This window comes from Pithys albifrons, chromosome 1 (assembly GCF_047495875.1).
Source record: "Pithys albifrons albifrons isolate INPA30051 chromosome 1, PitAlb_v1, whole genome shotgun sequence".
In the NCBI taxonomy this organism is placed as follows: Eukaryota; Metazoa; Chordata; class Aves; order Passeriformes; family Thamnophilidae; genus Pithys; species Pithys albifrons.
The window spans coordinates 83,998,314-84,014,242 of record NC_092458.1 but is presented as its reverse complement, the minus strand read 5'-3'; the positions used below and the strand labels follow the sequence as shown (position 1 = coordinate 84,014,242).

The following is a 15,929-nucleotide window of genomic DNA, read 5'->3' as shown; positions in this document are numbered from 1 at the left end:
TGGTCCTGATGAACCCTAAGCTCAAGACCCACATGGTGCCACAAAATAGCAGTTATCCTTCTTTGTTTACAAGCCCCACATGTTGGGCGCCAAGAAATGTCTCGGTTTGAGGGGAAAAACCAAAATGTTTTACCCACAAGCAGGGGAGGGGCCTCCTCCACAATAATCACACCACTCTTTATCAAATTTAAGAAAAGGAATTTTAATACAAGAAGGATAACTGCTATATATATATATATATATGTAAACAGACTAGTGCAACCCACTTCCCCAACACCATAAGAGGAAAAAAAAAAACAACAACAACAAAACCCAGCAGGTTTTCCTCCGGGAGAAAAGGTTATACTTAAGTGTCCTTGTCACAGCTCGGCTGGCTGCAGAGTGAGTCTCAGTCCCTCTCCAGCGAAACAGACGAGCAGTGAGCTTTCAGATGGACTCAGTCTCTTCCCCCTGTGTTCCCCGTCCAAGAAGCAGCAAATCCAAGGCAGGCAGCAGCACGGCAGGAAAAGGTGGTCCGAAGTAGGCAGCGGCAAGACAGCCAGGGAAAAACCCCAGCAGTAACCAGCAGGGCAGCCTGCCTCCTTGGAGTCCCCACTCCCCCCTTCCGCCGAGCCAAGACTGAGCAGAATATCCAAAAAAAAACCAAAAGAGACAAACCTGCCCCCACCCCAGCGATCGCAGTTAACTGCTTCTTTTGTTAACCGCTGGCCTGGGCAGTTAAGTGGCAGGGGAGAGAATTTACATAATAATCCCAAACTACAACACCCCCTTAGACTCCAGTGCTTTGAATCCTCTGTATGTGAAGGAAAGTAAAATAAAAATAACACCCTTTAACTGATTATGAATGTTTCCATGACAAACATGAAATCAAATACAAGTGACTCCTGGAGATACACCTAAGTCATATCTAACTCCTCTCCTGAAAATGTGTATTTCTGTCCCTAGAAAGACAAGATTTTGAAAATCCAGTGAATTATCCTTTGCTGTGTAACAAGTCACTTAGGCATTTTCATCTTCCAAGCCTTGATGGACAGAGCTGGCTCATAGCATTGTGGTATTATGTCACTACATGTGGCTTGGAAGGGACGGTCCTGTGGTGTGATGGAGAGCACTCTGGACTCTGAATCCCAAGGACCTGAGTTCGAGTTTCAGTGGGGACCATCCCCTGGCAGTTCAATGCCTCCCTGCCATCCCATCCTGTCAGATCTTGGATGGCAGATGGACCTCAGGACTGAAATGGTGGGGCCAGTTCTGCACACGCTGTGCCTCACCTAAAAAATCCCCTGCACAGGCTGGAAGGGCACGTGGGGAGAGCCCTGCCCAAATCTGCGTTTGCCAAGTCTGGCCATACATACATATGGCGTGGGGTGAAAATGTAGAGATCCTGTTAAATTTAGTATTTGGTCATAGAGGAATCTAGTTTTTGATAGCAGGTTAGGGCATCTGTGTTCTGTGATGAGCAAGTACAGAAACATATTTGCTTGTGTGTAGTTGTTGGTTAATAGTTTCCTGCTAACTTCCTTGTGGTTATTTTTCTTCTTTGGGCTGTTCTTAATGTCCCTTTTTGCCAAAGATGAGTCTTTTTCCATGTTAATTAGACAGCTGCTTCCTGATGGCAGCGATTACATTATCTGGTAACACAGATTACCTGTCTGCAGTGATCAGAATGTTGGGTGGAAGTTTAGTGTATTCTTTGCTTTGGTATTTTTTTATAAAAGGATTTGGCGAGAGAGATCCTGATCAAATTAAATGGAGCAACAAATGAAATTCAGGCTGAATTAAGTAGAATTGTCTGGATCAGGCCAATAAACAATTCTAAAATTGAACGATAGAGACATGGATATTTTGTAGAAGAATATGTAAAATAATGTCTGAAATTCATCCTTACTGTTCTGGCTCATTGCAAACTAAGAAAGTCTTCCTGTGCACTGGGATGGGCCATTGTAGGGAGAAAAAAGGGACCTTATCAAGCACAGAACAGTGTGCTCCCAGTGAGGCAGCCAGAAAGACATTCCTCTCCCCTTTCCATCCCCCTGTGAGAATGGAGAACAAAATCCCTAGGATTAAGTGCATTTCTTCTGTGTTGCTGCCAGCGACCTGCCATCTCACCTGAGAGCTTTCTCTCTGCCTCCTGGCCACCCTGGTTTACCCCTGGAGCTCAGCAGGACTGCTCGGAGTATCTCAAGTACTTGCTGGACCGGTACGTGACAAGTGACAAGTGCTGTGATTTCAGAGCTTGGTGACAATGGCATCCGTAGACCACACATAAGGTTTAATGCTGATCCACAGGCAAATTAAGCAAGAGGCTAAGACTTGGAGGAGTTAGGAGACTGGAGACTTGGGGTGAGAGATGGTGAGACTAGTCTGAGGCTTCTTGATAAAACCCTGACTAGACAGTCTTAGGGGTAAAGTCAGAACTTAGCTCAGGTTGAAAATCTCTGCCTTTGCTGTGAAGGCAAAGGAAATTCATAGAATCACGGAATGATTAAGTGTAGAAAAGACCTCTATGATCATTGACTCCAACCATTAACCTGACACTGCCAAGCCCACCACTAAACCATGTCTCTAAATGCTACATATACACATTTTTTTAAGACCTCAAATGTTGGAAGCAGGAATGGTGATTTCACCATTTCTTTGGGCAGTCTGCTTCAATGCCTGACTACCCTTCTAGTGAAGAAATTTTTCCTGATACCAATTTAAAATTTTACCAACTTTAGAGATTTGCCTGACAAGCCCCTCAGCCTTGTTTGTAACATGTTGATTTTTGCCTTTCTCTCACCTAGAAATACCAACTCTCTAGTGTCCCAGTGTTACTTCTGGAAGCAGGGAGTCAATGACACCCAGAGACTTCAGGTTCCCAAATCCTGCCCAACTCCTTCGTACCCTCCTCCCATAGCATCAGATCCTGGGGTACAGGCAGGTTAACTGGGATTAACTGCTTGAAGAACAGGAATTCTGCTTTAGAAACTACCTGTTGTTGCTGTATTGATGCATAATGTAGCCTTTTTCTCCCCTGCCAAAGATTGCATGAGGAAGAAAAAACCGGGAAAAGGATCTACCAGAAACTCAAGGAATCCAGCTTGATGTCTCAGGCAGTAGAGCATCATTATTTAAACAAGACATTGATTGAGAAGATGTTTGGGGGTAAAATGATGACAAAGATCCGCTGCTTGAAGTGCCTGAATGTCTCTTCCCGAGAAGAAGCCTTCACTGACCTGTCCCTGGCTTTTCCTCCATCAGACAGGAACATGCGTGGGAGCACATCTATTCTACCAGTGGAAGAAATCGGCCCACAGTTCATTGAGCCTCCTGAAAATGCAGGCCAACTTACAGGGTTTCCCTGGATCCCGAGGAAAGCCCCCATGGCTGCAGACCCCGCAGCCCTGCCGATGCTTGTGGAAACACTGGGTTTCCAGGAGCCAGGAGAAGCAGCAAATCCTTTAACTGGCAATGACATTGGCATGGATAAAGCCAAAGACCCTCTCTTGGCTTTTGGGGAGCAGGCATGTGCTCCCAAGGACTCCAGATCTGTCCCAGATTTAATCAACTATTTTCTATCGCCAGAGAGACTGACAGCAGAGAATAAATACCACTGTGAGAAATGCGCATCCTTGCAGGACGCCGAGAAGGTGGCAGAGCTGACGGAGGGTCCACACTACCTCATCCTCACCCTCCTACGGTTCTCCTTTGACCCACGGACTATGAAGAGGAAGAAGATTTTGGACAACGTCTCCATCCCTGTGGTGCTCAAGCTACCCATCCTTGTTTCTCCAGAGGAAACTGAGGAGGTTTGCCGGTGTGGGAAGGATAGTGCTGCCCCAGGAAGTGGCTTCATGTCTGTAGTGTATGATCTCTGCAGTGTGGTGGTGCATTCAGGCATCTCCTCTGAGAGCGGCCACTACTATTGCTACTCCAGGGAGTGCACTGACACTGTCCCCCATGGGCAGCCCCGGAACGGGACACCAAAACAGGCCTCTGACAAGCAGTTGGACTTTGAAATCCAGTGGTACCTCTTCAATGACACCAGAGTTTCCTTCTCCTCCTTCGAATCAGTCAGCAATGTCACCTCTTTCTTCCCCAAAGACACTGCCTATGTCCTTTTCTACAGGCAGCGGCCGGGCAGGCAGAGCTGCCTGCTACACGAGGCCCTGGCTGAGGCCAGCCGGCTGCATGGCGAACCCTCCCTCCATAAGGACTTGATGGAAGCCATTTCCAAAGATAACATCCTCTACTTGCAGGTAATTCCTGCTGCTGTGCACAGCAGGGTGTGATCCTGCACTGTCTGGCTCATGGGCCACGTTCCCACCCATCTGGGCAGCAGTGGGATCTGTCCTGCAGTTAAAATCCTGCAGATACCCACCCACTCTCTGAAGTCAAATCCCCTTCCCTTTTTAGCAGCCAGATATAAACAGGTTACAATTTCCTGGGCATAGAGATTGGTACAAGACACCGTGACAGTGCTTGGGGTTGACCTGCTCTTGTCCAGCCCTGGGAGCTCAGCCTGAAATTTTGTTCCAAGTGTCTGGGAAAGATAGAATAATGGAATAGTTTGGGTCAGAAGGGACCTTTAAGGGCCATCTAGTCCAACTCCCTAGAGGATGAGTAGGGACATCTTCAACTAGATCTGGTTGCTCAGAGCCCCATCCAGCCTGACCATGAATGTTGCCAGGGATGGATTATCTACCACCTCTCTGGGAAATCTGTGCCAGTGCCTAACCATCCTGATTGTAAACAAAAGGTACTTTACATTCTACCCTTTCCTCTCCTTCCCACCTTTGCTCACTGGTAACCAGGTGTTCCTTCCTACCACCTCTGATGTTCACCTGAGCCATTTTTTCCTTTTTCTCTCCTTACCATAGAATCACAGAATTGTTTGGCTTAGAAGGGGCCTAAAGACCATCTTGTTCCAACCCCCTTCCATGGGCAGGGACATCTTCCACTAGACCAGGTTGTTCAAAGCCCTATCCAGCCTGACCTCGAGCACTTCCAGGGATCCACAGCTACCCTGGGCGAATGGGTGAGGTGGGAATACAAACTAGAACAGATTTCATTCAACTGGCGGAGTTCAATGCTTTCCAAACAGTAGTGTCCTGTATGACAGGAGCAGCATGTGGGGGCATTTGAGGAGTCCCTTCTCTCCCAGAGGTGATATGGAAGGTCTGGGGTTTGGTCCCTGGAGAGATGCAATGTTTTGCTGCATCCCTCTCACTGAACTCCAGAGATGAGCACATGGCCTTCATACTGCCATTTAATTTGGAGGAACCTCTCAGGCAGAATTAAACAGGCTCCTGGTTCCTGAGGAGTGGTGGGAGCATCCCCCCCACCTGGGTCCTTCAGCTGCTGATAACCTTGTGGTTTTTTCCCCCCTCCCTTCTCCCAGGAACAGGAAAAAGAAGCAAGAAACAGAGCCGCCTACATTTCTGCCTTGCCAAAATCCCCGCTTTGGTGGAGAGACTTGGACAGGGACAAGGATGATGACAGCTCGTCGGGAGGCTGCAGCCCAGCAGCGGGTGGGGGTGGATCTGGCTCCTTTCATGGACTTGTCTTCTAGCCAATGGGTTAAATCAGACAGGCAATGTTCATGGGGTCAACCTGAAGTCAGAGACTCCTCTTCTTCATCCTGATGAGCATCTCGGAAGATGTTTGAAAACATTTCAATGGAAAAGGACCCAGGGGCTGATTTGGAGGCACCTGGAGGGTCTTGCTGCTTCCTATGCACTTGGTCTTCATGCCTTAATGTACCTAAGCTAACGCAATGGGCTGCTGCTGACAGCTCCAAGTGCCCTTTTGCTTCAGCACAGCCATGTCTTGCCTGCTGTGAGCCTTGCTTCCAGCATGGGGAGGGGATGGGACAGGCATGGGGAGGAAGGCAGACCCAGTGGGCCCCAGCCATGGAGATGTCCCATGCACATCCCATCTACAGACCTTCCCATGACGCTGAGTTGGTTTTGGGGGGACCTCTGCTCAGTTGCTTTATTTCTTTGCAATGTGGTTTTGAGAACCCACCTTGATACACCTCTAAAAGTAGAGAAAGGCTGAAAAAGTCTGAAAAATGCCAAGCATCCAATGTAGCAACACTGATCTGTGAGGCAGGTTGACCAGAGGGGTTTTATGCTGGATTGCAAGGCATCCAAAAGAGACTGATAGGCACAAATCCCTCCAGCCAAGAGAGACTGACCTGATCCAGTTGGGGTTTCTGGGCTCCAGTGAAGACCCCTTGTGTTACTGGTGACCTCTGGATGCTGTTAGTGTGCATGGCAGGCCCAGACACACAGCTCTTTTTCCAGATATGTCTTTAGGACTCAATTAGCCTCTTTTGCTACTGCCATTTGATAGCTTTCTGGGCTCTATCTGCCCTTTAAAATTTGGGCTTTCCTTTGGGATACCCTGAACTGAGCAGCAAATGAGAGCCCACCTAAACTCACTAGCTATTTTTTTTATAAAATACTGATTTGCGGAAAGTAGCCCAACCAGATATATTATATCAACCCAATATAAATACATACTATGTAAAGCAATGTATTATATAAATCAATAATGGAACAGGGGCTGATTTTGGTGGCAGAGCACCAATTCAAGCCCCAGGCAGTGCATTTACACGACCACAGCTCCCTCCCATCTCCCTCCCCAGCTGTTGTCCCCAGCCTGCTCCTCCCTCATGCCTGTAGTAGAGATTTCTCTAGCTCAAGTGGCAGAGACTTGTGCCTTAGGTCCTAAGTGCAGGGCCTAATCCTGACCATGGGGTATTGGGGTGGGAATATTGTGTTGCTGTGGAGGAAAAGGCAAAGCACAGACATTGCTATGGATAATGTGAGCAGAAGGTCTGCAAGAGAGGACACTTGGGATCAAATCTCTGGTGTATACTATTGTATTCTTTTATTGCCTTTCCTATATATAAATAAAGGAAATCAATTAATTCAGCATAGAGACTTAGTGTCTTATTGCAGCTATTGAGCGGATGGGTCAAAAAAGGAGTGGGAAAGCTGATGTGAGGATAAGATCCAACCTCAAGGATGTGGAAGCTCCTGCAGAGCAGTGGATTGGAAGAGGGGAGCAGGCAGAAGTGGAATGGGGATCCCAGGCCAGAGCTGGATATCTTCCAACAGAAGACCACAATCCTAATAGTAGAGTTTTGCAGATGAGCAGTGGAGTGTGTTTGTTGCCTTTTAAGTCAGCTAGACTCAAGGTGGTGCTAAGAGAAAATAAATATGGACCCAAATCTGAAGTTTCACAAAATGCATAGTGTTTCCTGGTTTTATTAATAGACTTCTCTTTACCTCCTGTTCAAAGAGGTTGCCCAAAATTTCCCCTTGCTGTCATGTGAGCTCCATTTTTTTGTGCAGGAGTGTCATCTGGGCCATATGCTATAAGGTCCTTTGCCTTGATGAGATACTAATCTAAATAATGAAGGCAGATAATCAAACCAACATGGAAAACAGAGAAGCTGTATCATAACTACACTCTTCCTTGAATATGTCTCTTTTTTATCTCCTCTCAAGATATTCTGAGATGAGCAGAGGCAAACAGTATGCAGTGCTCAGCATGGATGGCAACTTGGAGAGTTTTAATGGTGTAATGAGGTTGTCTGGTTTAGTCCACTTATTTCCTGTTCAAGTTCAAGCACTGAACCTGCCTTTTGGACTCAGCCAAATCCACTATGTCATTGATAAAGATATTAAATAGTATTGGTCCCAGTATGGTTCCTTAAGGGACACCACTCACTGCTGATTTCCATTTGGACAGTGTCACTGACTAACTCTTCTGATGCAGCCATCCAGCCAATCCCTTATCCATCCAACAGTCCAGCCATCCATCAAACCCATCTCTCTACAATTCAGAGTTAAGAATGTTACAGGGGACCATATTAAAGGCCTTACAGAAGTCCAGTACAGCACGAGTATGGTATATTACTATCTGTGTTGCATCAATTGTAGTATATTCTATACTACTGGTGTTAGGAGTGCCAGTGATATTCGCATATGGTATATTGATAAAGTATATGCTATAGTATATGTGATAGTTATGGCCTGTACTGTCTGTCACACATGCCTCTGGTTAAGGATAACCCATAGGGTACTCTTTTGCTCTTGGTTTGGGATCCCAGATGTGCTGCAGATTGAGGTGATGCTACTGTTGTCTAAAAAGGGTGTTACAGGGTCTGTGCTTATGGACGTGCCTTTCCACAGTTGTCTTTTTTTTTTTTTTTTTAAAGCGTACATGTTGAGTTCCTTGAAGGAGAGGGTTGAACATTCAACTCTGAGGAAAAAATTTGTCCTTGTGCTTAGGTTCTGTGGGTTATTTGATGTCCAGAGCTGGGGCTCATAGGTTCTGAGCTGCCGATGGGTGAAGAAGGCAGCACTCATCCTCATCCTGCACACACCAAAACAGATATATAGTATGAAATCCAATTTAGCACCTGAAAAATACATGGTTTGGGTTCTGGTATCAGGAAAAACCCTAGCTGCATCCTAAAGGCTCTTATTACATAGACAGGGCAATGTGAAGCTGTAGGAAACACTTGGTGAGGTGACATGCTGGGAAGATGCTCTGAAAGCTTTAAAGGTGCTACATAATCAAACTTGATCTGCTCATGAATTCCCGCCTTCTGTCCCCACTCTGAGCCCATGCTGGGAATCACCAGTGAGAGAGGTCTTTATTATCATCCTTTTATTTTCTCGTTGCTATCCCATTGCATATACAGTACTTAAAAATGAGATCACCTTCACGTCAGGCATGTACCATGTTTATTAACAGCAAAAAAGTATTATCTAGGCTTCACTCAAGACCAATTTACAGGATAAATAATTGTTTCAAATTACTTTAAAAAAACCCAAACAACAAACCCCCAAAGAATAAATTAATAACTTAAGTGATTAGCTGTCCACAGTGATTTGAAAACTTAATAACCATTCAAACAGTGACACCACAAGAAGACACATACTGTACAGTTTGCCACGGATTACTCTTGTCCTTCCTTCTACAAATGGAAATCAAAAAATTAAAAATACCCCTCTTTAAGAACAGTCATAGGCTTTGAAACACACAAAACATCCCTGCGAATCGGCTGCTATGCAACAGCTTCACAGCCGGGGCTCCGACCCCTCCTCGCAGCAGGTTAAGAGACAAATGGAGAAAACTACCCTAATTTGGCTGTGTCTCTTCCCACGCAATGATGCCCAAAGTCAGTGCTGACTTTGTCAAGGGCTAGGTTGAGTGGGATATAACTACTCTAAAGGTTTGGTCCTAACCCTACGGGATTCATCGACAGGCTCTCTGTGGAGCCCCGGGTCCTGCTCCCTGCTCCCTTCCCCTCTCTGCGATGTGCTTCAACCACCATGTCCAAAGGGCTCTCAAAAAAACAGTGGTATTTTCAGGGTCAGTGTGGCAGCAGAACACTGAAACTGTGCAAATGGCTTTTCCCCCACCCCCCTTGCTCAGGAGAAAATCCTGCCAAGTCTTTTCCACCTTGGTAATTAAGGATGAACGGGTTTTTAATGAGTTTTGCAGAGTGGGATGAGCACTGTTGTGTGTGATGCTGGGCATGACGACAGGGTAGCACCACATGCTGCCCAGCCATTGCTTGAAGACTCAAAACAGCTCTTTGCATTGTTAGACATCAATTAATTACAACTCATGACACATCTGTAAGGTGGGAAAGTAAGTACTAAACCCCTTCATTTTACAAGCCAGAGAAAAAGCAGGATACAGAGTTCAGATGAACCTGTAAAGTGTGGTGTCACCCAAAGAATGACAATAAAAATTATGTTTTCTTATCTCCTGGTCTTGGGATAAACCTCTTCCAAATAGTCAACCCACTGGCCTACACATGAATCTGTTTATGCTAGCAATGGGCTTCATCAGAAATTAAGAGCCTTTCTGATTGGAAGCAAGTCTGTTGAGAACCTCTTTTAGCTCAAGAGATGGAGCCAGGTGGCCCAGCTTCTGTTCCAAATGTTACTGGCTGCTGTTAAAATTTGGACACCACATGCTAGGACCAGCTGGCCGTGGGCTGGAAGGGGGATAACTGTTTGGTGACACCTTGCTACATATCAACTACTGAATTAACAACCTGATCAACAGTACAACCCTAGGAGTTGTGAACAAGGAGATAAAATTGTGACTACAATGATGAGATACCAAGGACAAGCTGACAAGAGGGATGAACTGCATCAAGCCAAGGAGGAATCATGACCAAAAGATTCACATCTCTACCTGCAAGAACCTCATTAACATCTGCAAGATCATTGCATACATGTGGGCAGGTTGGGCAGAGAAGAGATGCACAGAGACTCACCAGAGGCCCTAAACTTGTTTAATGGCCCTTGTGAGTTGATGCTGGACTGGTCCCCCTGGTTTTCTGGACAGTTCTTTGATGTCCATGCATGTTCTCTGGCTGGTGCCAGGGTTAGACTTTGCCCTTCCCCCTTCCCATTACAAGTAGGGCTTCTCCATAATCACAGCCCCACTACACCCATCTCATCCAAACATTGTCCCTTCAATGGGACATATTGTGTGGGTGAGTGTCAACTTTTACATGGGATGGAACTTTTACATCACCAGGTGGGAAAACATCAAGGCACTACAAGCATGACTTGAGAAATCCATTCTCTTACTCCCCTCCTAGGCCAGAAAGATCAGACAGGACCTGGAACTATTTCAACATCTTTCTACCAAAGTCCACACCACATAAGACTGGCCATAGCTCTACCCCTCTCAAGGAGCCATGATCCATGGGTAGCCAAAGCAAGCCAGCTCTTCCTGGTATACTCAAGGGACTGGGATGCCAGGGTGTAGGAGCTGGAATGGGGCTCCTGAGAACCCTGAGTCAGTCTCTAGCGTAACAGATTTACAGGTTCAAGCTGTCTTCCAGTTGCTTGGACTGTGTGTCCCTGTCCTGGATGACTTTGTCTGGTCCAGCCAGCCCTTTCCCAGGTGCAGAACAGATTAGTTTCTCTTGCTGGTGAGCATGGCCCTAAGGGTTGAGCTGTTTGCCTTGCCATTTGGCTTCATAGCTTCACAGGAGAAGTGTCCCTGTCCCAGTTTTGGATGTTATGGCGCTCTAAGCAACACTTTTGGCCCCTTCCCTCACATAAGGAGTCTACACTCAACCCCAGCAGCACAGGATCTTAGGGTGGAAGAGATGTCTCTAGTCCCACCCCTTGCTCCAGGCTAGGGGATTGATCCAGACTGGTCCTGAAAAGCTCCAAGAATGAAGATGGTACCTTGCAAGACAACCCTGTGAAGCCATGGCACTGCTGCCCCATGAACATTTCATGGGAGTCCCAGAGCAAGGTGTGTCTCAGCACGTACTGGTCCCCACCACATTTCTCGTAGAGCTTCTCCTGCTCATCTCAGAGCTCAGCAAATGGACCAGAGATCCCTGAAAGCCAGAGCACTGAGGCATCATGTTGTCAGACAGGATGATCTAATGAGAGCGAAATGTCCTGCCTAAGTCCTGAGAGTGGTGGGAGCTCCTCTCTAACCAGTGCATGGCTTTGACTGAGCAGAAGTCCACTACATAACCTGCAAATCTCTATATATCTGACTTGAGACTCATACCAAAGGAGCACATGGTGAGGATCAGTACTCAAGCCCCTGCCTTCTCTCCTTTCAACCTTATTTTCTCCCATATATCACACTTGTCAGTGGTTGGTGGCACAGGACCACTAATCCATCCTAGTTAGCCCCCATCAACCCAAGCCTTAGATACGTTTCAGTTCTGGCTATGTAACTGGCCTTATCTGCCAGACTCTCTGGTTTGCCTTGGCATAGTCTGTGCTCACATGTATTTTCTTTCTCCAGTTTAGAGACTAAGCCTAATCCTGGCATCCATTTAAAGCTGGAAATGCATTTCCCACTAAACACTCAAATGTTAGGTCAGAGCGAATCAGCTCCAAGGCAGCTCACACATCTCACCAGAGAGAGGACCTGTAAGCAGCAGCTGCACACTCAGAGCAAGAGATACACACTTTTGGAGACTTCTGCCTTTAAAACCAACAGCTTAGTAATTTTAAAGCTTGGGGAAAGCTTTGAGCCATGGCCCTAGTGCTTCATAAAAATAAATATTGAGGTCATGATGCTTGTCCTGCCACACACATGCAAGCACATCCCTTTTCTAAATGGGACCATAGAGTTGTAGAGCAGGCTCTGACGTGAAGGCTCAAACCATTTTAATTGCAATTAAAATGAATAATTTGCAATGTTCTCAGCTTCCTAAAATACTTATTTCTAACAAAAGAGTCAGTCATACTTGAGCATCCAAGTATAGAGTGGATGTGATAAACTCAATGCCTTCAGGACAAAGTTCTTGGCAGTCCGTGTAATTAAAGCAGCTGCTTTTCAATATGGTTTAAGACTAAATAGTACACAAACATTAATCATCAGGGACTGCTGTAATCAGCTCAGCAATCATCATGGATGACTATTTCCACTGAAGCCATTGACTACTTAATGGCTTTCAGGAGAGGTTGATACAGTCATGTCCATACAGCATAGATTCTGTGGGCTGCCACTTAGTCTGGAGGTGCTGTTTGCTTGGTGCTTAACAGGGAAAAAAAGTGCGGGAATGTATCTGTTTTCTGTGAAAACACAGACTTCACTGCAAAGCAAAGAGGGACAAGCAACCAGAAGTTGTAAAATAGCTACTTTTGGGCTGTTTTGGTCTTTGGTCTGCCAAACACAGTGGGCCACGTACTGGGGATGCTCATGAGAGCAAATCATCAAACAGGGGATGGGATCTGAGCCTGGGAAAAGCTATCCCATGCCAGTGCTTGTCCCATGAACAAATACATTTGTGAAACATGGAGAAAAAGGCCTAGTTTCTCCAGTATCACAAAAGGCTTTTTCAGTCTTAATTAAGACTTTGGATTAAATGTGGGAGTGGGCACTGGATGCACCTAGTCCCAGTGCAGAAGCACAGGGTCCCACTCAGCAAATTGCATTCAAACTCATTGTGTTTCAGACAAACCCATCAGGTCTCAAGCCACTGCACCATCAGAAATGACCACTGCTACTGCCTCCACGTCACCTGCTCACTTCCATGGTACCAAGATGCAGTGATGAAAGGGGCAATGGAAATACAGAGTGCTGTACTCTAGTCTTTATTTCGTCCTCTCACCAGGGAAGTGTGCAAGCCTACAGCAGGAGGCAATGACCCTTACAGGCTGTAACACATTCCCTGACCTTCAGAAAGCATCTGACTGTGCTAAATCTTCTCTTTGTGTTTTTTTTCTTCTAGTGACTATTATTTTTACTATGAGCATTAGGATATTCGCTTCATTATTTTTTTAAATGCCCAACACCTCAGTGTCTTAGATGGGTTGTCAGAGCTTTTTCATTAGTATCCTTCCCTTTCACAGCATGCAAGAAAAATAGAAAATGGTGTTGGAATTTTGAGTTATTTTACCAGCATACCCTTAAGGGACTGGTATCCCATCCCCATGTGGGTCACATCTGGTCCTTTCCAAACTCAGACCAAGATTAAAGTGAATATTTTAAGCATTAATGATCAATACAACTTGGTGGAACACAGAGCTCACAGCACTGGGAAAGGTTCAGATTGCAGAAAGAATAGGTCCAGCTATTTAATAAATATTATTACCTAATCTTTCTAATGTCTCCTTCATTTGGCTCTCGGTTTGCGGTCAACCTGTTTATTCATGTCAGCGCTTGCTGTCTGGCAATCAGGCTGCTCCACGGTAATCATCAGTTCTTCCTGTTTTCATGAGATCATGAATTATTATCTCTACATTAAACTGTCTCATCCTTCTGTCTCTCTGCGTCCAGCAGCTGCCTGAGGAGTGATCCCAAAGCCTGGATATGTTAACGATGCTGGCAAGGGGCAGCAGCAGATTCCCACCCATAATTAGAGCACAGGGTTGCTAATGTCAGCAAACTCCATTTCTGTGTTGAAGAAACATTGCTGAAGATGAGGAGAAAACAGTTCAGCCTTTTGCACCCTTCACAGACCAATCATAACATTAACGCTAATACTGAAACACCTTGCCCTTACTCTCCTGACCAGCCTCTTCCCAAGCCTATGACCTCACCATGAACCAACATTTCAAATACCCTTCGTCTTTCTTCCAAGAAACATTCTACCTGACTTCCTAAGTCAAGACCAGCATCTGCATCTGCCTACTCCCAGTCCTTGCAGCAGCCTTTCACTCCCTTCTTGTCACTCATCCTTACACCAGTCCAGATACACAGGGTCTCCAGAGCCTCCCCGCACCCCTCATATTCCACCACAGAGCTTCTCCCAATGCCCACAAATGTAGGGCTCTCACTCTATGGGCTTCTTTTTGTGCCACAAAGGGCAGATTTTGGTTCTTAGGGTCAGATTTGCCGAAATTCATTTCAGACAGACAGTGGGGCAGGGCTTAAATTCTACCTTCCAAAGCCCATTTCTTCAGCCCATTGACTTTGATAGATGCTGGAGAATATCAACAGATGACTCTTTAACAAAGTTGTGTAAGCATGTGCCAGCATATATGTGTGTGTATGGTGGGGCAAGTCCTGAGCTTCCAAGTCATTTCAATGGGAGAGTGTGGATGCTCTTCAAGGCTCTGAAGGTTAACAACCCCAAACAAAACTACGGGGGCTGTCTGACCAGGAGGGGAACAGCCCTCAGAGGTTTTGAAAATATTATTTACAAGAGATTGGACGACAAAAGTGATTTTAAAAGGAATGGTCCTTGCTTAGTTTTGGGATTGGGAGGAGGAGAGGACAACCATAAGGAGTGGAGAATCAGAGCTGGGGAATGGTGTCCTACTGGAGATGCTTCAAACCTGCATGGCATGGTTTGGGGTATACTATGGGTGAAGACAAGGAGAGATGATGCAGTGTTAGCACATACAAGGTGGCTTTAATAGCTGTAAGCAGAAGATGTGCAGGGTGAAACCTGGTATTGCTAAGTCAAAGTTCCTGGATAGGGCATCCAGCAGCTAAAGCACAAACCTAGCCACCGAACATAGTTGGTCTTTATCACTGGCAAACAGTATCCGCCAAGTCTTCCCCTGAAATTAAGTTTTGCTTTGTCTTAAGAGAAAAAAAATTATGTGACCCCCTTCCCTCCACAGACAAGTCTTAGAAATCCAGCCCAAGAGAAGTTGTGGAAAACCCACAGGACATTGGCCTGTTTTGATCCCTGCTGCAGGCACTACTGCTTTGTGCTCTTGGCAGGCTCTGAGGACTGCCGCACATCAGTCCACTCCTGCATGGTGCTCTGCAGTGCCTGTGTCTTCTCCTTGTCCACTTGCACGTAATCAACCTTCTCATCTGAGGCGACCGACGAGGTGGAGGGCTGTGGGGAGGAAAAACATGGCACCATCTGGTCACTCATCAGCATCCTGCTCTTCCCTCTCGCTCCTTCCTGCAGCAGCACTGCAGGTGACACAAGTCTAACCAGCACTATTCCTGCTTTCTTGCAGACTGCATAGCTCATCACCCTCCCTCTAACCTATCAAAGCATCTTGGATGAAAGATTTCAGTCTGCTCTGCCTATTGCTGGCATGAGACTGCGGTGAAATGAGAGGACAGAAAGAGCATTTTGGTCTCTACCTTCCCACAAACTCTGGGACATGGATGTTTGGTTGTAATTTGTTCTCTAACTGCTGATACTGCAAATTCAGCCTTGCCTCTTGCGCATTTTCTTGTAAAGAATTGAAGAACTCTCACAGATACACACAAAAGTCCCAGCTCCATCTGTTGTAGCATTGCTAATTCTACCCACCTATGCACTAGCTCATTTTCAGCCCCAAAACAGCAGATATGTTTGCAGGTCCATGCAGAAGATGTGTTGAGGAAAAAGCTGATACTTTTTACCATAGTTTCTGGAGTTGTGGAGCTTTTTCTGCCTCTACAACTACTTCAGAGGACCACTAACTGCTTGCAGCTGGAGTCAGACAATGTTTTTTAAAACAAATTTC

The 15,929-nt window shown here is 46.0% G+C and overlaps 2 protein-coding genes across 2 annotated transcripts in view; one reads left to right on the top strand and one right to left on the bottom strand.

The window, feature by feature from the left end:
* USP35 (ubiquitin specific peptidase 35) overlaps window positions 1-6,924 on the top strand; it is a 34,393-nt gene extending 27,469 nt beyond the window's left edge. Inside the window, exons 9-11 of the mRNA XM_071571665.1 lie at window positions 2,094-2,200; window positions 3,026-4,241; window positions 5,384-6,924. Coding sequence (XP_071427766.1) covers window positions 2,094-2,200; window positions 3,026-4,241; window positions 5,384-5,554 — 1,494 coding nt within the window. The 3' untranslated portion in view covers window positions 5,555-6,924. The remainder of the gene's footprint in view (window positions 1-2,093; window positions 2,201-3,025; window positions 4,242-5,383) is intronic.
* A 1,806-nt stretch (window positions 6,925-8,730) lies between these two features.
* Window positions 8,731-15,929, bottom strand: part of GAB2 (GRB2 associated binding protein 2) — a 94,914-nt gene continuing 87,715 nt past the window's right edge. The window contains exon 10 of the mRNA XM_071556881.1: window positions 8,731-15,304. Within this exon, the coding sequence (XP_071412982.1) occupies window positions 15,161-15,304 (144 nt within the window). The 3' untranslated portion in view covers window positions 8,731-15,160. The remainder of the gene's footprint in view (window positions 15,305-15,929) is intronic.